The sequence below is a fragment of the Balaenoptera borealis genome (genome assembly GCF_965194805.1).
Source record: "Balaenoptera borealis genome assembly, chromosome: 8".
Lineage (NCBI taxonomy): Eukaryota > Metazoa > Chordata > Mammalia > Artiodactyla > Balaenopteridae > Balaenoptera > Balaenoptera borealis.
Window position 1 is genome coordinate 41760852 of NC_138865.1, and position 24849 is coordinate 41785700.

Below are 24849 nucleotides of genomic sequence, written 5' to 3' on the forward strand. Positions count from 1 at the left end.
TACTAAACTTTAACTAAAAATTACCACTTACCTGTACTTCTCTGACAACCTGCAAACAATCAGGCAAGGAGAAGCCAATAGGTAGACCAACTTTAGCTGGTGTTTTGAATTTGTCTCCTATCTTAAATGGGACATCATCAAGGTAACTGAAAGTCCCTACAATCAAAAATAAAGTACAAAATATCAGCAAAGAACTTATTATTTGTTTTGGTATAATCTTACATCTAGGATACAACATTAATTTATGCTATCCTAAGATTAGAAGTTACAGAGTTCCTTCTCTGACTGCTTACCTTCTCCTGACCCTAGATCTCTAATAAGGAACTCCTATTTGAGGTTACTTGATCTTATTAGGGTTTATATTCAATTATACTTACAGTAAAAGCCGAAGTACTCATAGTAGCCTCAAAGTCCTCCCCAACGCCCATTACCTCTCTTGCCCTCAATTCCTGGCTCACTGAACTAAGTCACAGTGATCCTCTATTCCTCAACCATGACATGGTCAAAACTACTTCAAAAATTCTGCACTGGCCGCTTCCTCTATCTGGAATGTTCTTTCCTCAGATATTCACATGGCTTACTCCTTCACCTCCTTCAAGTTTTTGCTCAAATGGCACTTTCTAAGTGAGGCTTACCCTGACCACCCTATTTAAAATTACTACCACACCCTCACCGCAGTAATCCCACATCATCATCTATCTTTTCTCCATAGCACTTATTACCTTCTAACATATATGTAATTTGCCTTTTAATTATATTTATTGTCTGTCTTGCCCAATGGAATATAAGCTCCCTGCAGGTAAGTATTTAAGTCTGTTTTATTCACTGATGTAGTCTCAAAACCTCAGCACTTCCTGGTACATATTAGGCACTTATTAAATACTGATGAACTGATGATAGAATCTTCACAAAAGAACCTCCTTGATTAGGATTTCTTTACTCTAGTAAGAATCATTTTTTAATTAATACAAAGAACTACTCTAGTTTTTTTTTTTAAGCTATATTCTGGAGATGTAGAAATATTTAAGAAGTACAGCACTTATGAAAAAAAGGAAAACCAGACAAGACCATGGGAATCAGACCAGAATTATCAGGAGACACAAACCATACACAACTGAACTGCTTTAACTCCCTAAATGTTCTCTGCCCATCACAGATGCGTAATACAGAAAGATTGGGACATTATCATCGATTTATAGGGTCAGACAAAAATGAGAGTGGTCCTTGTATGTGACTCTCACTAGGTATACACTCCAAATCAGATCATGATTTCTTTTCTGGACCAGGTTTGGGGCTAACTTAACTGGCAGAAGCATCAGGGAGAATGAAACATAGTTCATAAAATAAATTTTGCTTTTTGAATATTAGCAGCTAGTAAAATAAGGCTTACTTCTGGGTCTCACACTAGTATATTTTCTTAAGTGCTCATGGACAGAATAAGACAATTGCACCTCTTCCATAAAGAGATTTCTCTTCCTTCTAAGAACTCTGTAGATTTCAACACTTATCAAGCAAGGTCAAGATACATTTGTAATCTTCTCATCATTCCCACTTCCCAAGGTAGATATTGCTCTGATATACCTGAAACCTTCCAAAAGAAAGAAGAATAGGCCCCCTCTCCCACTCTTGGGGGAGGGCGTCTACCTCTTTCCCATATAACTTCTAGCTAGAATTAAAACATTTTAACTATCTCCCACTCAGCTAGCAAATTAAATCCACAACTGTGTTCAATTTAATAATTTTTCTGAGGCATAACCATAACTGTTAACACTCTAGGAAAGTTTCCAAGTTGGTCATACCTTTGTAAGTGTTCTCTCAGCTGGCAATGCCTGTCACATTCCCACCCTTATTTACTTGATTAATTATGTCTTGTCCTTTAAGAATGAGCTTAAGAACAACTCCCTTCTCAATCTCAGAACAGGTCTTACCATTCTGTATTGTTAATAGTTTGTATCCTTATACTACCCCCCACCCTGCACCAGAGACTTTGATCAAGGATTTAATCAAACTCCTATCCACACCCCCCCAAGCTCAGCAAGACATCCAGCAGATGAGATTTGCTCAATGAGAATAAATAAAGAAGACATGGTCTTACACTTCTCTTGTATTTAACTCTCACACTAACTCACATTCAATTAGTATTTATTAAAATTCAAAATGATTTACCTAAAATGGCAAAGCTAGTCATGAAAATGTTTTAACACAGTACTCGTGCAAGATGTAAGCACATTTCTAAGGTTCTGAAGAAAGTCACAAAAATGTACCAGAGGTACCAAAAAGAAGTATCAGGTACCATCACAGCTTGCCAACAAAACTCTGGTTGTAACACTAAAACCTTCTGCCACTTATAAAATGCTTTATATTACAGAGATCAAAAGCAACACTCTTTTTAATTGTAGAGAACTTTTATCTGTCTTCCATGGAAACAGGTGCTCAAAAGTTACTGAAAGTTAGAGTCTAACTTTGGCTAGTGCCCTGATTAACTGGAAACAAAGCTGGAACTAGCATTTTCTAAGAAGCATTGGAAAGATTTACAGTCAAGTTAATAATCACAAAATTAAGTCTTTTGTTTAAGAAAATTTTTAAGGATACATTCAAAGTAGGTTAATTATATGACACACACATATTAGAAAAATCCTATCTATAATAATACTTATATGCATATATGATATACAAATCTAAGAAAACCTATCCATATTAATACTAACAAAACTTTCTTAAATGAATACTTCTATTATAGATTGGTAATGGGGAGTTGAGGGGGGAAAACCATCTGTTAAAAAGTACTATACTTAAGATAGTACTTTTGAGCCAAAAGTACTCATTGAGCCAAATGATAATATCTTTCAAGAAGGGTATTCAGTTTCCTTGCCTACCTTTCAGTTAGGAAACTATGACAGTGTTGTATACACTGACAATTTATATTCTATAAATGGAACTAGGCCCTGGCTTAGAGACAGACCAGATCAAGTAGAACACCTAGGAACAACTGCTGTGTCCCTTCATTAGCACCAATTACATGTAACTGCTTTAAAAAGCAGTTTCATTTCACTAACAAAGCCAATGCCAAGGTGACTAAGCACATCTTCTAACCTTCCCCCTCCCCCCTTTAAACTCCGTTAACCGGGAATGAGTAAACAGTTTTGTGATTATTGGGAGGAGGGGGTAGGGCTAAAGGGCAAAAGGCATTTAAGAGATAGCAACAAGAAAAGCAACTTTTTGAATGATGGCCAGAGACTACCATAAGTACAATGAATGATGTTGCTGTGAGGATTAAAAAGAACATTTTTGCAAATATAACCAACTATGCCTTAGGAACTATTCATTTTTATCCAATATATCAGAATATCTATTTAAAGACATCAATTTCTCTTATTTCTCAATACACTTTATTTTTTAAATAGATTCAATAAAAACTCAACCACATGGCCCAGAGAATTAAAGCACTGTGGTTAACAATCTTCTGGCTCACCCTCAAGTACCTTTTAGTTTCAGTCTTTATTACTGAAAATCTTTCTAAGATGTCTGAGCCCATTTTCCTCAGTTCCATTTAGAAAAAGAAAGTACATCTCTGATGGCTGTGGCAGTTACTTGAAGTCAGGTTCTGCACACTGCTCGCCATTATGCTATGGTGGAAGGAACTGGGCTGAATGTGTAATGACTCAGGATAAATTCTGGGAAGGTTTCATTCTGTTTCTTTCTAAATTGCTGACAATGTTTATGATCTTGTGACCTGCCTGTTTTTCTGAAAAAAGGTAATTCCATGTGGGGAGAGAAATTCCTAATAGAGGGTAGAAACTGGATTATGCTTAATTCAGATTTTACTGTGTGTTCAAATTGAGGTTTTTGAAAAAGAAGAATAAAACAGATCAAACTTAAAATTAACTGAAAATTGTAATTCCATGACTATCATTACCTTAAAGCTGTAAGTCAGGTAACACTTGCAAAATTACATCAATAGATAGTTAAACAGAGCGAGACACACGCATATATATATATATACACACACACACACACACACACACAATTATACAGATATCAATACAGGATGTGAAGTCAAAAGAAAATGTTACTCATGTCCTAACAAAAAACAAGATAACCTATAAAATCAGCTTTTTAATATGCAGTATCTGGCATTAAATTTAAAAAAAGATACACAAAAAAGGAGGAAGAAAATGTGATCCATCATCAAGAGAAGAAACAGTCATCAGACCCAAATTCAGGGATAGCCAAGATACTGGAATTATCAGAGAACTTTAAAATAACTATAATAAATATGTTAAAGGATCTAATGGAATACGTGAACATGTGTGAGCAGATGGGGAATTTCAACAGAGAGATGGAAATAGAAAGAGACAAATGGAAACACTAAAAATGAAAAATGCAGTATCATAGAAAAAAATTTTTGATAGTTCATAAGCCAGGCTATGCTAATCAGAAGACAATACTCAGAAGAGGAAAGAATCAAAGAACTTGAAATTAAGTCAGAAGAAATTAAAAGAATTGAAACACAAAGAGAAAAAAAGAAAAAAAAAATGGAACAGAGCCTTAAGAGTTCTCTGGGACAATATCAAACAGCCTAATGCATATGTGATTAGAGTCTCAAAAGGATAAGAGAGAGACATGGAGCAAAAGAAACGTGCGAAGAGATTATGGCTGCAAATTTTCAAAAGTAGTAAAAGACATCAACTCACAGATCCAAGAAGTTTAGCTAACTCCAAGCAGGATAAATACACAGAAAATCAAACCAAGGCACATCATAGTTAAAATGCTGCAAACAAAAGAAAGTCTTAAAAGAAGGGGGATGGGCAGCATATGACATACAGGAGAATAATGATTAAATGATGGCTGACTTCTCTACATTACTCTGTACTTAAAAAGCAATAACAGATTGGGATTTCCCCGGCGGTACAGTGGTTAAGACTCTGCACTTCCACTGCAGGGGGCACCGGTTCGATCCCTGGTCGGGGAACTAAGATCCCGTATGCCGCACAGTGTGGCTAAAAAATTAAAAAACAATAATAAAAATAAAAAATAAAATCTAAAATACAACACCTTTTTCTATCACTCAATAGAAAAAGTATTTCAATATCTTAGTAGAAATTAAACCAAGAGAAAAATAAACCTTTCCAGAAGTTAGCTAAATGGTCATAAATATGACAGCTTGGCGTTTCAAAGGAGGGAGTTTAGTTTTATTAAGTCCAATTACAGAGACTTATTTTTTTCCCAAATTAGAATATCAGGGCATTTTTCCAGATATTAAAAGAGTAACTTATCTGTTTGTTGAAACATTTTTAAAAATCCTTTAAAAGTCACTTCTGGAAAATAACTTTTTTCTTAGATTAAACAAGTGGAAAATGAGTCAAAAATTAAAGAGAATTGACATTCGGAAAGGCGTGCTTTAAACTGAGCCAAAGGTTTGCAATTTGCATAATATAAGGACAATATTTTTAAAGGCCTTTGAAAAGTAACTGTTTGTATTTCTTATTCTATTATTTAGGGGTATGTGGTTATTAATGACAGTGGAAGAAGTTCAACCTCAGTTGAAAAGAATGAACTTGAAGAAAAATCAAATACTAGTCCTAAGACAGCACAGCATAAGATATAGTCAGCCCAAGTATTTAAACAGAAAAAAAAGCATTTTCATATCCAGTCATGAGAGCAGTTGTCACCTCCCTGTCCACACCCCAAGTGCCCTAGAATTACACACACACACACACACACACTCACACTCACTCTCTCTCTCTCTCTCTAACCCCGAGTCAGATAATATCTAACTTAGGGGGAACCAACCCAGAGGCTCATAAACTAAAATGTTCCAGTCAGATACTTCCTTGACCAAAAGATACAAAAACTTCAGCTATATGATGCTAGCCACTATATGATCAAGTAGCAAGAAGCACCATAACTGGGGTGGCCATTGGTTGGCCCTGTGCACTCTACACAAGTAGGCCAAGAAAGCAAGTCTATATAAACAGAAGAATAAAAATGGAGCACATCTGCGGAGAAAAGCAGTGAAAGATGGAGGGAGTAGTAGCCTCAGTTTCCTGGCTTTCTAATTTCAGCCTTGTAAGGCCAGGCTGAATTTGATTTCCTGCATTCAGATGCCTACAAGATTGCCTATTAAATATTCTCCACCTATTCGCTTTAATTTCTATTCCTTAAACTACATGATATCTAAAAATAAGATTCGTTATTCTAACAGCCCAACTAAAGCCACTGAAATTCAAGTAGGAGCTCAGCAAATTAAAGCAGAAGCAGCCAAAGAGAGAAAGAGAAAATCCTTCTCAAATTTTACTCAGGTAGAGCATTTCATTTAAACAATAAAATTTTGGTTAGGAATGTAAAGAGATGGAGGAAGTCCTAAAAAAATAAGTCATCATTGATCAGGTAACTTCAGAATTATAATCTTCTCTCTGGATTGTTGAGCTGGAACATATAAACTGGGGTCCAACTTATTTTCACTCCAATCAAAAAGGAGTTTCTAAAGATTCAAGATAGAAAACGTATCTTTTGAAGTAAGATTATAAATTTAATTTTTTCATTTTTGCTCTTTTCTCTCCCTAGGTCTTTCCTCTCTCCTTGGCTCTGTCCTCTCTTTTCCCTTGAGAAAGTGATCAGAGGCAACTACAGATCTGCCTCTCTATATCATTTGAATACTTTGAAAGAGCCCTGTAATAATCCTTAAACAACAGGAGATAGCTTACCTGAAGATCTGTTGCCTGACAGGTTACACAGAATGCAAATTCCAGAGTCTGAATGACTTAATTCCAAAAGGATTTAACAAAACATACGCAAGCAATGTATGTAAGTATATGCACAGTGGCAGTTCAAAATATTAAAGCTGTTTTATAAAAATATACAAGCAAGTTAAAAACCAAGGAACTGCTGCACCACCCTGACTCAGAGAAGTGATAATTATCAAGTAACCATTTGTAGATCAGAAGAGCATAACAATACATGTTGCCACGCAGTCTAACAAATCATTCTTACAATGACATGATTTTTAAAATGGAAGATTAGTTTTAAAACCCCTTTTAAAATAATTGTGTTGTCTGGATATTTCTGATGTTTAATTCTTATCTTTGTACGAAAAGAGGGTCTAATTTTAACTTCTTAGGCACCTCCATTCCTATCAAATGCAGATAATAAAAGTTTATTAATGTACTCCATTTTGGAAGGTCTTATCTTAGAAAAAGATGATAAACTATTAGTTTCAAATGCAAAATTGTAATTACTACTACTGATACTTCTGTAATATATTGATCTGCTAATCATGTCTTATTTGTAGTAAATCATTTCTTTTTATGGGGGGAGAAAACCTAAACCAAAACATCATAAAACGTTAACTAAAGGCTTAGAATTTTTCACACCTGATGGAGAAGAGATGGACCAGAATAAGAAAAGGAATGGTAACTACTTCAAAATACTGCTGAAAAACAACCAAAATAGGCAGGCTCCCTATCTACCTCCAGCAGTTTCAAGTACAATAAATACAGAGATACTCTAAAGTTTATCCATTTGAACTTCACATTAAAGTTATGTGAAGTCCTATGGAATGAATATGCTACATTGTTGTACAACTTTATTTTCCTCAAGCCGCTCGTTTAAATAAACAAAAAGGGACACTTAACTTAATGTGATTTCAAATTCTCTGATCAGATCAAAACTTAAACCATGATATCTAACAGTCCACTTACCATGAAAATCTGCACCCAACTTCTTAGAAGCCATTTAGAACCTGAAAAACAAAGAAATATTTCTTAGGTGCATTATGCCTTGAGGGGATATAAACAAACCATTATAAGAAAATTGAGGACTTCCCTGGTTGCGCAGTGGTTAAGAACCCACCTGCCAATGCAGGGGACACAGGTTCAACCCCTGGTCCGGGAAGATCACACATGCTGCAGAGCAACTAAGCCCGTGCACCACAACTACTGAGCCTGCGCTCTAAAGCCCACAAGTCACAACTATTGAGCTCGTGCAGCACAACTACTGAGCCCACGCACCACAACTACTGAAGCCCTCGCGCCTAGAGCCCGTGCTCCTCAACAAGAGAAGCCACTGCAATGAGAAGCCCGCGCACCACAATGAAGAGTAACCCCCACTCCTGCAACTAGAGAAAGCCCGCACGCAGCAACGAAGACCCAACGCAGCCAATCAATAAATAGCTTAAAAAAAGAAAGAAAGAAAATTGAGACTACAAGAAGAAACCAGAAGACTGAAAGGTTCCAGGACTGACATAACCCTCAAACTTCTCAGTCCCAAAGTCTCAAAAAAGAAAGCAGAAAGGGGGAGAAACCACTTTTCTAGAAAAAAAAACATTTCTGAAATCTGCATGTTCTGGGAAAAAAAAACATTAGAACAGCAAACTGGCCATTGACCAATCTATACACAAACTGTCAAAAAAAATTACTAAACATTTATCTTCCTGATATAAGCTACTAATGTCAATATCTGTAGTTCTGTCAAGATTTTTTATATATCCCATTTTATTCAGTATGTAAATATAGACCTTTTACTGACAAATGTAACTGTAAGACTGACATTTCTGAATTAGGGAATCAATGACATACAACCTTTTGTACTGTTTTAATTTTGTATAAAATTTCAAAAAAGTGGAATTTCCTGGCAATCCAGTGGTTAGGACTCGGCACTTTCCCTGCCAGGGCGGTTTTAATCCCTGGTCGGGGAACTGAGACCCCACAAGCTGTGTGGTGTGGCCAAAAAAAAAAAAATTCCAAAACAGGAAGGAGGAAAAACCCATAAAACCACACATCTAGCTTAGTATTATCTTTACACTTTGCCCTTACATGAGTAGGTACAAAGTCCTTTTCTTGCACAGACAATCTGAGATCTTCAACCTAAAAGTTTATTTCCCTTGATATGATGTTTATACCTTTAACTAACCTAAGACGTAAGCATAATGAATATATGGTATGGTCTCTACTAGCCTGTATTACCTACAGTACAATGCAAGGCATCATACTTAAAATGATCTACATTTTATTGCACTTCACTTTACTGCGCAAATTGAAGGTATGCTCAACCTTGCATTGAGCAAGTCTAAGGTCTAAGGCGCCATCTTTCCAACAGCATTTGCTCACCTCGTGTCTGTGTCACATTTAGGTAATTCCCAAGATATTTCAAACTTTTTCATTATAATTATATTTGTCATGGTGATCAATGACCTTCAATGTTACTATTATAACTGTTATGACTTTTTTAGCAATAAACTTTTAAATTTTTTTGGCTGCATCAGGTCTTAGTTGCAGCACGTGGGAAATTCGTTGTGGCACGCAGGCTTCTCTCTAGTTGTGGCTCATGGGCTCTGTAGTTGCGGCACACAAGCTCTCTAGCTGTGGCCCACGTGCTCGGTAGTTGTGGCCCTCGGGCTTAGTTGCCCACCCCGCCACCCAGCATGTGGGATCTTAGTCCCCCCACCAGGGATCAAATGCACATCCCCTGCATTGGAAGACAGATTCTTAACCACTGGACCACCAGGGAAGTCCCGTGCACATTGTTTTTTTAGATGATGCTATTATTGCACACTTAATAGACTATGGTATAGTGTAAACATAACTTCTACATGCACTGGGCAACCAAAAAACCTTGTGTGACTTGCTTTATTGCGATATTCGTTTTACTTCAGTGGTCTGGAACTGAACCCACAATATCTCCGAGGTATGCCTGTATGTTCCACTGTAAGTTTTTTTAAAGAAGGAGAGTATATTGCACCTATCATGTGAAAATTATTCAAAATAATTAAATCTGTACAGGAGTTTAAGAAACTGACAAGTTGATTTTAAAATTTACATGTAAAGGCAAAGGAAACAGAATAGCCAAAACAATTTTGAAAAAGAACAAAGCTGGAGAACTTACCACCTAACTTCAAGACTTACTATTAGAGTAATTAAGACAATATGGAAATGGCATAAATATATCACACAGACCAACAGAACAGAGTACAGAAATAGACCCATATGAAAAAAATGTCCCAAAGATGTACCGTAACGGCCAACCACTCAAGTGCTTTAGGCTGTACTTCACTGAGAAAAGAATTCAAACTGACCCAGACATGTGTAGATCAGAAGAGCTGAGTGTTGTGAAGTATGGAACAAGTGGATTTTTTGTTCAAAATGATATTAAAATAATGACAGTGGAAAAAAAAAAAGAAATAGACCCATATGCATATAGTTAACTGATTTTCAACAAAGGTGCAAGGCAATTCAAAGGGGAAAGAACAGTCTTCTCAACAAATGATGCCAGACATTTGTATGCAAAAAATAAACCTCAATCCATACCTTGCACCATATATAAAAATTAACTCAGGGGGATGGGGAAATTATGGCTAAGAGATACAGGGTTTCTTTTTGGGGTGATGAAAATGTTCTAAATGTGATTATGGTGATGACTGCACAACTCTGTGAATATACTAAAAGCCACTGGATTGTACACTTTAAATGGGTGGACTGTATGTGATATGCTGATACACTACAACAACTTGGATGAATCTCAAATGCATTATGGTAAGTGAAAGAAGCCAAACTCAAAAGGTTACATACATATATGTACGGAATAGGATTCCATTTACAATATTCCAGAATTGGCAAAACTACAAGAACAAAAAAGTAATCTAGCTACTGGACACTAATAGTAGGGGAAGGAACTGACTATATAAAGGGGAATGTGGGAATTTTTTGAGGTTATTGAAACTTCTATATTTGATTGCACACTAATGGTTACAGGACTATATGCATTTGTCACAAATCACAGAACTGAAAACAGGGTAAATTTTACTATACCTTCAAATTTTTAAAAAGTGTATATATATACCCATCACACTGAAATTAGATAGGATCACTGAATAACACTAATAATATTTTAAGCTACTCCACTAGTAGAATAAAGTTTCATTTTTAAAGTGCCAAAATTCAAAACAACATATTATATAGCTGTACCAAATTCTATTAGTATGCTTTCTGCCTGATGACAAGGGTTTTCTACAGTGAAGTATGGTTTCTAACAATGGATTTCTTCCCAATTTAAAAGCAAAAAAAAAATTTTAAGTGCAAGTAAATCGGTTTATCTCTCTCTTAGCTTAGGTTCCTTTAGAAAGAAAGAATGAAACACAAGTTGAAAATTACAAATTCAATTAACATTATTTTAACACTATGTCTTTAACTGGTAAAATACCTTTTAAACTGCGCAAAGAGCAAGGCTAAAACAGTTTTTACAATGCAGTCACCATGGCTAGCAGGAACCAAATTTCTCTATGGGGTGATGAAAATGTTCTAAAACTGACTGTGGTGATAGTCCAAAAACTCTGTGAATATACTAAACACTACTGAATTGTATTCTTAAATGGTTGAATTGTATGAGATATGAATTATATCAATAAAGCTGTTACCAAAAAAAAAAGTAGCTCTGAATTTGATAAGGTATGCAAACTAAAGAATGATTATTTAGGTACAGAGGAAGGGAAAGAGAAAGATGAGTGACATTTTTTCACTTTCATAATGGCTATTATGAGTGAAATAAGTAATAATTTCAGTCATTGGTAAACGAGAAATTTATTCATTAATTTTTACAATCTGAAGGATAATAAATTAACTCTCTTTAGTGGGGGGAAAAAAGCAGCTACCAAACAAACAAAACAAACCACTTCCAATAGCCCATTCTTGATTCTAACTTTGCCAAGGCCACTTCACAGAGGCATTTCCGTAGCTTATTTCACATCCCAACTTATCTGTCCTACATTGGTTAGAAAGTCATACTATAACAGTAGCAAGAGCATATATTTGTCCTGACGTCCAGTGACCCCACATTGTAGGTAGTGTAGGTGACCCCATATTAAGGCCTAATAGCCAGCAAATGTCATTCAAGTATAGTTTTAAGTGTCAACAGCGAACAATTACCGTGCCATTTCCATTAGTCACAGAAAGTTACTGGTTAGTTAACTGCTATGGACTTAACCACAACATTGAGTAGAAGACAAAGCTTGTGCTCAACCCCCTTAAGGATAAAAAGTATTATGGAAAAAGTAAGCATTCACAGATTTTAAAAGAAACAAGCCATATTTTTTAATTTGTGAAAAGAAAAACATCGGAAGGAAATACATTAAACATATTTAAAGTGGCTGCCTCTAAGTGGTAGCACTGGGAATAATGCATAAAATTTTTCTACAGTTTCTGAACACTGTATGGCAAACAAGTATTAATTTTATAATTTCTTTAAAGCTTTACTTTAAAAGTTTCAGTTTTCCAGCATGATGTTGGGATGAAACATTCTGGCTGATATTCTACTAGTTAATGGAGAGTTAAAATTTTAAAGTATATGGATCATCAATTTTCAAAGAACCAACAAACCATACTGAAAATGATTTAACTTTCTTCTATGTACAGAAGACATTTCATAGACTCTTACAGGCTTCAGTGTCATCATAATGTACATAAACCACAACAATACAGGGAGACTTTTAAACCCAGAAGCAAGATTCTTGGCAGCCTCAATCTTCCCACAGAGGCAAAGACCAGAAATGTATTTTTTCTAAATCTCTGTTGAAAGAAGCAGAATCTAAGCATCCAGCAACGAGACCTGGGAATATGCTCACAGACAGGTGCAGGAAATTAGTGTTTTCATCTCTGTGTTCCTAATATTTACTGATATTGTGGGATATCAGCTGTTTGAAGAAGCAGCTGTTTTTGAGAGGTAAATGGCTTGGGAGAGGCTCTGATTTCTTTTTTTTTTTTGAGGCTCTGATTTAATAAATAATTCTGTGAACAAGCTAACATCAGGAATGTTTTAAAGAAGTTCCACCAAATTTAAATGAATTTTTTTTCCCTCGAAGAGTTTTGAATTTTATTTTGTTTTTTTTTATATTGCAGGTTCTTATTAATTATTCATTTTATACATATTAGTGTATATATATCAATCAAATTTAAATGAATTTTTAATGGGTTTTTTAAAAAAGCCTCAACCAAAGAAAACCCACAGAAAGGGAGAAAATATTTGCAAATCATCTATCTGATAAGGGACTTGTATCTAGAATATATAAATAACTCTACAATTCAATAATAAAAGACATCCAATTAGAAAGTTGGCAAAAGAATCTGAATAGTCAATTCTCCAAAGAAGATACACAAATGACTAAGAAGCACATGAGATGTTTAACACATTTTTCACTAGTCAGGGAAATGCAAATCAATAACTACACCCTACCCCATTAAAACATGCATATTGGGACTTCCCTGGTGGCACAGTGGTTAAGAATCCGCCTACCAATGCAGGGGACGCGGGTTCGATCCCTGGTCCGGGAAGGTCCCACATGCTGAGGAGCAACTAAGCCCGTATGCCACAACTACTGAAGCCTGCACATCTAGAGCCCATGCTCCGCAACAAGAGAAGCCACCACAATGAGAAGCATGCGCACCACAGCGAAGAGTAGCCCCCACTCACCTCAACTAGAGAAAGCCTGCGTGTAGCAACGAAGACCCAACACAACCAAAAATAAATAATTAAATTAAATTAAATTTTAAAAAGAAACATGCATATTATCAGCAACAAAGCAAAATTTCTCTTAAAGAAAGACTAATAGGGCTTCCCTGGTGGCGCAGTGGTTGAGAATCTGCCTGCCAATGCAGGGGACACAGGTTCGAGCCCTGCTCTGGGAAGATCCCACATGCCGCAGAGCAACTAGGCCCGTGAGCCACAACTACTGAGCCTGCGCATCTGGAGCCTGTGCTCCGCAACAATAGAGGCCGCGATAGTGAAGAGGCCCGCGCACTGCGATGAAGAGTGGCCCCCGCTTGCCGCAACTAGAGAAAGCCCTTGTACAGAAACAAAGACCCAACACAGCCAAAAATAAATATAAAAATAAATAAATAAATAAAAGATTACTAAAAAAAAAAAAAAAGAAAGAAAGACTAATAAATGAAAATTAAAACACAGTACCCCTTATTACTAAAAAACAGGTGAAAATTCTTTAAAATTATGCCTCAATAGAGCTGATAAAATGTAGATTATCTAGGGGTTTTCTTTAAATATTAAAATAGTTCACTGAACGCAACTCCTATTATATTTTCCACAAACCATAAGAATATGAGAAATCCATCCATATTTGGTCACTTAAAGATTTTTCTAATGTCTGCTATGCAGTAACACTTCACTACCTCTGAAGTATCAAAAGCATTTTAATAGCTACTTAGGGTCAACTTTTTTTTCCTGGAACATCTGAGCAAAATCAAGTGATTGTGTGTGTGTGTGTGTGTGTGTGTGTGTGTGTGATGTGTGTGTTTGAGCTTCCACATAAACTTCCTATATTTAATTATAAATACTTATTTTATAATACTTTCCTATAATCTAAATGTTCAATCATGAAAATGATTAAATTACGGAAAATTCAGAAAATAGGTTGTGATGGCATGAAGAGTGTTCATTAAAAGCATATAAATGATGGGAAATAAGTATAAGTTTTAAAATGTTTTTACAAGTTGCTTTTACTAAGTAACAAATGTACCCAAAACAAGACTGAAAACAATATATTTGCCCCAAATGTAAAATTACAAATGCTCACGAGAAAAAAATTCTTAAGCAATCATAAATTTCCGCTAAAATAAATATAAATGCTTCTATTAAAGGAAAAGTAGAAAGTAAAACTAACAATAACACACATTTTTAATTCATAAACTTTACACTAATAAAGTGCAGAACTCCCTGAAGCAACCAAGAATTAAAAGCAATGTTTTATTTTGCTGGTTCAGTGCCACTTTAGTTCAAATACTACAGGAAGAAAACCGGAAAACTTAAAATTTTGAATCACTGATTAAAGACATCTAAGAACAAAGAGAGATGGGGAAATAGGTAACAAGGATAGAACTGCAGGGAGAGAAGGAGTTAGAATGCAAGAGGCAGAAGAGATAGAGTAAGGAATGAAAAAAGGGAAAGGTGAGGAGGGTAGGGGAAAGGAAGTAAGGGTAGGAGACCAGGAGAATGAAAACATATTAGCAAGGCCCAGGCAGCTTCGTAAGGGGAAGAGAAAGCCCAAGGGCAATTTAATATTAATGTTCTAATTTTCTTTCTTCCCTTTCTCGTATCATCATTAAATTACACACTACAAACATCTTCCCAATACAAAACAGCAATTTAACAACTCAGTAAGCTATCCCAATCACACACAACAATGTGAGCTGTAATCAGGAATTTCCCAAGATGCAAATTAATCCTGGAAATTCTCCAATTTACAGAGAAAGATGGCTTTGGAAATCATCAAATTTCAAGTCTGAAAACCAAGTTAACACCCATACAACATATATATGAAAAAAAATCACACGTGTAGGGAATTCCCTGGCATAGTCCAGAGGTTGGGACTCCGAGCTTTCACTGCCAAGGGCGCAGGTTCAATCCCTGGTCAGGGAGCCAAGACCCCACAAGCCCTGTGGCACGGCCAAAGAAAAAGAAAAAAAAAAATCACACATGTAGATGCCATTAAAATGTCAATACTAGACTATACTATACTCATTGACAAAAAGCTTTCTTCTCTCTCAGGTCTCAAGAGACATTTTGGAGCCTCAGTTTCTTCATGGGTAAGATAAGGGTAGTAGACTGAATAATCAGCCAACTCTAAACATACCATAAATCTATAATGGTATAATAAAATGAAGGAAAAATATTCATGTTTCCAAATTAAATATTCAGTATTCAGGTTAAGTGATATCATTTACACAGTAACGTCTTAAAGATGTCTTTAGGGACATCCCTGGTGGTGCAGTGGTTAAGAATCTGCCTGCCAATGCAAGAGACAAGGGTTCGATCCCTGGTCTGGGAAGATCCCACATGCCACAGAGCAATTAAGCCCGCAAGCCACAACTACTGAGCCCATGTGCCACAACTACTGAAGCCTGCGCTCCTAGAGCCCGTGCTTTGCGACAAGAGAAGCCACTGCAATGAGAAGCCCGCTTGCCGCAACTAGAGAAAGCCCACGCGCAGCAACGAAGACCCAACGCAGCCAAAAATAAATAAATAAAACAAATTTATTTTATAAATAAATAAATAAATAAAATAAAGATGTCTTTACTGGCAAAATAAAAAGCTGGCAACCATATGTTAAACACCCTGCCATTTTGGAAAAGAGGGAAGTATATCTACGTGAATATGGAAACAAATAAGGATAAGACATAGTCTTACAATGGTGGTTATATCTGGGTGATGGGTTTACAGGTGAGGCTTTTGGTTTTTTCTTTTTATGCTATTTGCTTTCCAACTTTCCTATACTGAGAACATATCCACCAACTGACATACATACACATACTTTGTAATTAAGGGGAAAAAAATATAGTGAGCAACAGAGGGAAAACAAACCCCAGACACTGGTAAGAGAACTATTTTTTCTTATTTTTTTCCCCTTGTGCTGTCTGCTAAAATGAGCAAATGCCACAATAGTGCTTTTCCAAAGAAGCAGAACTATTAACAATTTATAGCCTGTCATGTAGGTTGTGTTTCAAACTGACGCTGGAATTTTCAGTAGCTGTAGGAAAAATGATGTAAAACACAGAAAAGATGTACAATATTGCAGTGGTTTTTTTTTTTAACTGTCAGTGCATTATTGCACTGAGCATAGTAAATATCTGTGATAGACTGAATATTAGCTCTAATCTTGCTTTTGACTTTGGGAACCCAAAATAAAGGAAGTGATGTTTTCATGTTAAAACAAAACAAAACAAAACAAAAAAAGAAACAACATAGTATGTAACTAGTAAAAGGTCGTAATCTCAGAGACAGAAAAAAGAATAAATCGTAGGTTTCTAGACCACTAAGAATACCTGAAAACACACAAATGGTTCTAGGTAACAGACTTCATGGAAGTGTAATAGGTGTTCTACTTTACTGACGATAAAGAATGCAATCCATGATGAAGAGCAGAATATACCTTTTTAAGTACCCACAGAACACCTTACAAAAAACTGAGTAATTATTAGGCCACAGAGAAAATTCCAATGAATTTCAAAAATCAACAGTAGCACAACCAATAGTCAAAAGGCAAAAAATTATAATTTAATTACATCAGAAAACAAAAAAGTCCTACTACCTGAATTACTAAACTGTCTCTTACAGAACTCATGGATCAAAGCAGGAACCAAAAGGGAATTCCCTGGCAGTCAAGCGGTTAGGACTCCGCGCTTCCACCTCTGGGGACCCAGGTTTGATCCCTGGTCAGGGAACTAGGCCGTGTGGCATAGCCAAAAAAAAAAAGAGGGAACCAAAAATAAAATGCAAAAGATAACGACAATGAAAATACTGCACTTGAGAACCTACAACATGCAGCTAAAGCAGTACTCAGGAAAATCTATAGCACACAGCAGTCTCAGAGGAAAATTCACAGCATGAGCACTTACAGTATAAATAACCACACCCACAGAAAACACAAGAATGGAAACAGCAAAGATATAAGCAGAAAATAATCAATTAAAAATCAGAAAAACAGATCAACTAATAAATAAACCCAAGAGTTGGTTCTTTGGAAAATTATAACCATCCAGCTAACTTAATTTTAAAAGCAGGGGGGGTGGATATGTATACAAAATGACAGAGGAAATTCAAATAATCCCAAGTCATTGCTTTGTTCCCCTTCTGTCAAATACATTTGAGAACCAGGATAAAATGGATTATCTTCTAGAAAAATACTAACTATCAAAACTGACCATAGAAGAGGCAGAAATGTTAACCAGACCTATAACCAAAGAGGAAAGAGAAAAAAATTATCAAAGAGCTCTTGCCACCCAAAAGAAACCTTAGTCCAATGAGATTTTCATGGTTCTAAAACATAAGAAGGAAGGTTTCTAATTTTTTTAAAGTAAGAATATGACACCATAAAAGAAAAAAACTACAGAAAAATATCATGTATAAATACAGATTAAAAAATCCTCAAAATAAAAAACACAAATTTAGTAGTACATTATAGGAATACATCATGTCCAAGTGGAATTTATTCCATGAATACAGGATAGTTGAATATTAGGAATCTGTTGATATAATTCACCATATATTAATAGATCTAAGAAGAAAAATCATATAGCCATGTCCTTAACATAAGGTTAAAACAATAACAAAAATCATCCCTCTCAATACCAAAGCCAGAGAATGCTGACTAATGGGGAAACTATACAAAGATTCCAGTAAGCACAGGAACAAGACAAAGATGTCCATTATCACAATTGCTTTATTTAACATCAGATGAAAGAAGTAAAAAGCATAAAAAGTCAGAAGATACACTTTCCCAAGGAAGCCCAAAAACTGAAAAACTATTACAAATATAATACAAAAAGGTGTTTAATTAATTACAAATTAATATTCTGAAACAAATATCCTTCATATATACAATGACCAGATAAGAAGTATAAAGGAATCATGATATACCACAGGAGATAAGAAGTAGGAATAAACTAAGATGTAACGGAAGACAACTAAAGCTACTGAGACACAAAAGAAGACTTATACAATTCCAGAAAAATATATGATAATCTTGGCTAGGGCACACAACATCATTAAGATCAATTCTTCCTAAGTTGCTATATTAATTTGGCATGATGCAAATGAAAACTGGAGTCTTCTGTTTTCATTTTTTTAACTAGACAAGCTGACTCTAAAGGTCATATGGAAATAACAATTAACAATAGCCAAGAAAATTCCAAAGAAAATAATAAAGGGAGAATAGCCTATCAGATATTAAAATACTTATTACAAAATACAACACTTAAAGCTGTGCTGTACTGGCACATAAACAGATCAATGGAACAGAGTAGAAATCCCTAAAAATACCCCAAATGTAGACATTTAAAGTGCCATTTAAGGGACTTCCCTGGTGGTCTAGCAGTTAAGACTCCACGGTCCCAGTGCAGGGGGCCCAGGTTCGATCCCTGGTCAGGGAACTAGATCCTGCGTGCCGCAAGTAAGACCTGGAGCAACCAAATAAATAAATAAATAAATAAATATTTTTTAAAAAATAAATAAAGTGCCATTTAAAAGCTGTGAAGTGATGAGACAGCTGAGTAGCCACCTAGAAAAAAGTTGGATGCTCACCTCACACTTCCATACCAAAATAAATTCCAAACAAACAAAAGTGCAGTAACAGTGCACAACTGCCCAAATACATAAAACCTATTTCACTCTATACAGAAAGCTAGTGGGCAAAAACAACTTTCTGAGACTTAAAATTCAACTGAATGCTTGCCTCATGAAAAACTTTGAAAACAAAAGGTTATTTTTAAAGCCAAATTGTTGTACTGTACAAGGTTTCTCACTAATTTCTCTTGCAAATGAGGTTTTTACAAAAGCTACTAACCATATAGTATACTAAAGGCTTTAAGAAAAGCAAATAGTGACTCAATGCAAAGTTCATTTCACAGTTTAATAAAAACTGGTTATAGTTAAATATCAGCTCATTAAAATTTAAAAAGCAACAAGTAGTACATAAAAAAGATAATATAGTATTGTCAAGGCAAGTTACTGACCCAATGTGATTTTATCAGAACTGCAGTTAAGAACTCTAGTTAATTCCAAAATGGGTCAAGAAAAATCCAAACAAGGATTTTCCTGGACTCTGGGCTCCTCTTAATCCTCCAAGCACAGTGTCTAGTCTTTAGCAGAGGTGGCCTTTTCATGTCTTCTTGCCCTCTCAAACTTTCTGAAAATATGATAATTTTATATAGCTAACTAATACATAACTTGGGAATGAAATTAGACAAAACAATGCCCTTAAAAAAGTTAAACAATGATTTCCTGTAGTTACCAATAAATAGTATGAAATGGTGAGGTCTGTGAGGCTAACATAATGTAAGAACAGGAAAGTACTGACTAGCTAAAAGCTAGAATTGGGAGTCATGACATAAAGCATTAGCCAATTAAAAATTTCAAGTCAATATCTTAACCAATTCACTAAAATTCACTTAACATTCCCTTTAATGTAATTTAGAGTTCAGCAAGTAAGAGCACAATGTCCCAAGAGGAAATACAGCCATAAACCTATCCAACTTAATTTTTTAAACTATGAATAAACATTAACTGGGAAGAAATAATTTCAAGAAATTGCTGAACCAAAAATATCATCTCCTCCCCAACTCTTTCAAAAACCACATCACAACTCATGGCAGAATACAAGAGAGAAAAGAGCACTCTGGACAGTTAAAAACTTAGGTTCTAGTCTCAGTTCTTTCATCAATTTGGTATGGTTTAGAGCCAGTCAAAACCTTTCAAAGAAAGAAGAAGAAAAAAAAAAAATTCAGGGCTTCTTCGGTAAAAAGAGAGGCCTGGAGTAAATTACCTCTGACAATCTTTGCAAAACCTTTAAGGATCTAGACACATTCTTTTATAACTACGTACTTCAATCGTTTTTATAGTAATATATATAAGCAAGATATCACAAGACTTCATATTCTTAGTTATGAGGGCACATAAACACATGTAATTACTTGTTGAATCTATGACTCAGTAGGTATACATAGTCCACACCCATGTTGAAGGAGAAGAAAATGCTTACTATTTGACACTAATAAAACAATTTCACTCTACTAGAAGCCAATACAAAATAATTGGTCAATTTAAAATACAAAGAAGCTAATTATCATACCAGAGGCTATTAATCTGATCTGAGAGAAGTAATCAAAAACATAATTTTTCTGTCCTTTCAACAGTCTTCACATTCAGTGGATTGCATCATTCTGACTGTTTCAGTCTTGTGAAATCTGAATGATTTTTTTCCCATAGAAACAAAGGAGTAACAGAGCCTTGCTCACCAAACTTGAGAACTCATACCCCCAGGGGAACACTGTGCAATACCAGGGAACAAACAATATAAAAATGGCACAACTTCACAGAATATCAAGGATCTGAGGGGAGAAGGTAAGGGTTGCTAAGTAATTTCACAGGCAAATAAAATAATTTTATGTAAATATAAGCATCAGAATAGATGATTTTATTTAAAGTTCTAGTAAATCTTTAAGCAACAAATTATTCCTATTTTACTTAAATTATTCCAACACATAAAATGGCAACAGACAAACACAGCTTTGCAGTTTGTAGTTTTATACAGGGTTTATTTATTGCCTAGCTTTCTCCACTAGGCTTTAAGCATTATGAGTACAAGAACCACTTTGGTTTTGTTCACCATTTCACCAAGCATAGTGTCTGTAAATAGTGCTTAGTAAGTACCTATTGAATTAATGTTGCCAAATTTCCAAGTTATCATATGAGATTAGCATAATACTGATACCAAAATTTGACAAAGGAAGGAGAAAAAAAGGAAAATAAGAAACAAACCTCATATATTTGTATATATGTATACTTATATTTATATATAGACACTAAATTCTAATTGAAATAGTAGTAAATTGAATTAAACAGCAAACTCCTAGCTGTAAGACACTTTTCAGGAAAAATTGTTTCCGTCAACACAGAATTTCAAAGAAAAAAAAAAAAGAAAAATAGAAAGGAGGGAATCTATAAGTTAAAAAAGAGCATAAGCAATAAATCTATAGCAATCATAGGGACTTCCCTGATGATGCAGTGGTTAAGACTCTGCTCTCCCAATGCAGGGGGCTGGGGGGTTCAATCCCTGGTCAAGGAACTAGATCCCACATGCATGCCACAACTAAGAGTTTGTATGCCAAAACTAAGGAGCCCACGTACTGCAACTAAGGAGCCGGCGAGCCACAACTAAGACCCGGTGCAACCAAATAAATTAATTAATTTAATTAAATTAAAATTTTAAAAAATATTACTTAAATAAATAAAGCAATCACAACATACAGATCTTATTTGGATCCCAATCCAAACACACTGAGGAAAAAAGTCAAAACAATTGGGAAAATATGAACACTAACTGGATATCTGATAATATTAAATAAGTTAAATTTTAAGGTAGGACAACGGTATTACAGTTTTTTTATAATTCCTATCTTTCAGAGATACACAAGAATATATTTACAGATGGAATGATATGCCTGGGATTTGCTCCAAAATAACTGGGAAGAGGGCATGTATATGAAATAAGATTGTTATAATAACTATAAATGGAGTATAACCTCTAAAAATTGTGAATCACTATGTTGTACACCTGAAATTTATTAAAAAGAAAGAAAGAAAGAAAGAAAAAGAGGAAGGGAGGGAGAGAGGGAGGAAGAAAGGCAGATTGACAGCTGTTATGGCTAGATCTACATTTATAAGTTTGGAACTTTCTAAAATAAAGAAATAAAAAGATGTTACTGCTATAGTGTAAAATGAAAGAGGCTGCAGAATAATCACATTTTAATTTTCTAAAACTGTGCATTAAACCTAACTCATAATTGGCAACCATCATATCAATAATCTGAAGAATCAGTATCAGTAGATGCTAAAACAAGTGGGTTCAAGTTCCACAAGGGTAACGGGATATGTACATAGTCTCAGAGTATCTCCCCACAATATATTTTTTATTAAGTATGGTGGAGAAAACAGTAACTTTATCTTGGCAGACACCACCTTAACCAAGTGATCAAAATTAACATTACCAGTAATGGAACAAACTGACACCTCCATATATGATACACTGAGAACACATCAATTCTGTGGTATTCCTGCCAAAAGTGAAACTATCATGAGGAAGTATCAAACAACCTGAATCTAATCATCAAGAAATATCAAACAAACCCATCTTGAGAGACATTCTATAAAATAAATGGTCTGCACTCTACAAATATGTCAAAGTCATAAGACAAAGACTAAGAAACTGTATCAGATGAAAGGCAATTAAAAATACAAAACCACTAAATGTAATGCATGATCCAGGATGTTCTTTTGCTATAAGAATGTTGCTGGACAATGGGTGATTCAATAACAGTTAATTTCCTGATTTTGATCATTAGTATGTGACTATGTGAGAGAATGTTCTTATTTTTAGGAAGCACGCACTGTAAAGTAGTAATAGGGAACCATGTCTTCAACTTACTTTTCTTTTTTTTTTTCTTTCTTTTTTTGTTAACTTATTTATTTTTGGCTGTGTTAGGTCTTCGTTGCTGTGCACGGGCTTTCTCTAGTTGCAGCAAGCGGGGGCTATTCTTCATTGCAGTGCACAGGCTTCTCATTGCGGTGGCTTCTCTTGTTGTGGAGCACGGGCTCTAGGCACACGGGCTTCAGTAGTTGTGGCACGTGGGCTCAGCAGTTGTGACGCACAGGCTTGGTTGCTCTGCAGCATGTGGGATCTCCCCAGACCAGGGATCGAACCCATGTCCCCTGCACTGGCAGGCGGATTCTCAACCACTGCACCACCAGGGAAGTCCCAACTTACTTTCAAGCAATTATGAAAAAAATAATGTGTATATGTAAATACAAATAGAGGACAGATAGATGATAGGAAAGGAGAATGAGTGAAGAACATAACAAAAATATGAAACATGTAGGTAATCTCAATAGAAGGTATACAGGAACTCTTTGTACTATTATTGCAAGTTTTCTGGTAAATCTGAAATTGTATCAAAACAAAAAGCTTAAAAAAAACTCAACAAGCACATATATTTGCATGGCTTTTTGTATGTACACAAAAATCAGAAAGGATTCATACCAAACTGTTAACAATGGTTAGTTCTGGAAGAAGGTAAAAGAAGGCTTTCATGTTCAACTTTCTATACTTCGGTAGTTTTAATTCTGGAGCTAAAAATATCCTAACTGAAACAAAAAGTTCACTAGATGGGTACGACAGCAGATCTGAGCAGGCAAAACGAAGAATCAGCAAACTTGAAGATAGAGCAATGTCTACAAAGAAAGAATAAAGAAAAGCAAACTGAGCCTAAAAGACCTGTGGGATGCCATTAAGCATATCAACATCCACATTACAGGAGTCCCAGAAAAGAGAAAAGGGCAGAAAGACTATTTTAAAAAATAACGGCCAAAATCTTCCCAGATTTGATGAAAGACATGAATCTACAAATCCAAGAAGCTCAATGAACTCCAAGTAGGATAAACTCAAAGAGATTCAAACCAAGACAAATTATAACCAAACGGTTGAAAAAAAAGAATGAATCATTAAAAGCAAGAGAAGCAACTCATCATTTACAAGGGAGCCTCAACAGATTAACAGCCAATTTCTAATCAGAAACTATGAAGAACAGAAGACAGTAGGATGACACATTTAAATTAACAAAAGAAAAAAGAACTGTCAACCAAGAATACTGTATCTGGCAAAAACTGTCCTTCAAAAATGAGGGAGGGGGACTTCCCTGGTGGCGCAGTGGTTAAGAATCCACCTGCCAATGCAGGGGACACAGGTTCGAGCCCTGGTCCGGGAAGATCCCACATGCTACGGAGCAACTAAGCCCGTATGCCACAACTACTGAGCCTGTGCTCTAGAGCCCATGAGCCACAATTTCTGAGCCCGCATGCCACAACTACTGAAGCCCGCGCGCCTAGAGGCCGTGCTCCGCAACAAGAGAAGCCACCGCAATGAGAAGCCTGCACACCACGAAGAAGAGTAGCCCCTGCTCGTGACAACTAGAGAAAGCCCACGCACAGCAAGGAAGACCCAACGCAACCAAAAATAAATTAATTAAAAAAACAAAAAATGAGGGAGGGGGACTCCCCTGGTGGTCCAGTGGTTAAGAATCCACCTTCCAATGAAGGGAACAGGTTCGATCCCTGGTCAGGGAACTAGGATCCCACATGCCACGGGGCAACTAAGCCTGCCCGCCACAACTACAGAGCCCTCACGCCCTGGAGAGTGCACACCACAACTACAGAGCCCACACGCTCTGGAGCCTGCACCACAGCTACAGAGCCCATGTGCTCCGGAGCCCACATGCCACAACCAGAGAGCCCACGTGCCAC

At 35.8% G+C, this 24849-nt stretch overlaps 1 protein-coding gene across 8 annotated transcripts in view; it reads right to left on the reverse strand.

Moving 5' to 3' along the window:
* Window positions 1–24849, reverse strand: part of UBAP1 (ubiquitin associated protein 1) — a gene marked incomplete at its 5' end in the record, with an annotated part of 73731 nt that overhangs the window by 34835 nt on the left and 14047 nt on the right. For 4 of the 8 annotated variants that reach the window (XM_082402432.1, XM_082402433.1, XM_082402430.1 and 1 more), the window contains one exon: window positions 7701–7741. In XM_082402432.1, coding sequence (XP_082258558.1) covers window positions 7701–7741 — 41 coding nt within the window. Of the gene's footprint in view, window positions 1–31; window positions 157–7700; window positions 7742–24849 lie in introns of all 8 variants that reach the window. The other 4 variants (XM_082402431.1, XM_082402435.1, XM_082402434.1 and 1 more) reach the window with 2 other exon arrangements.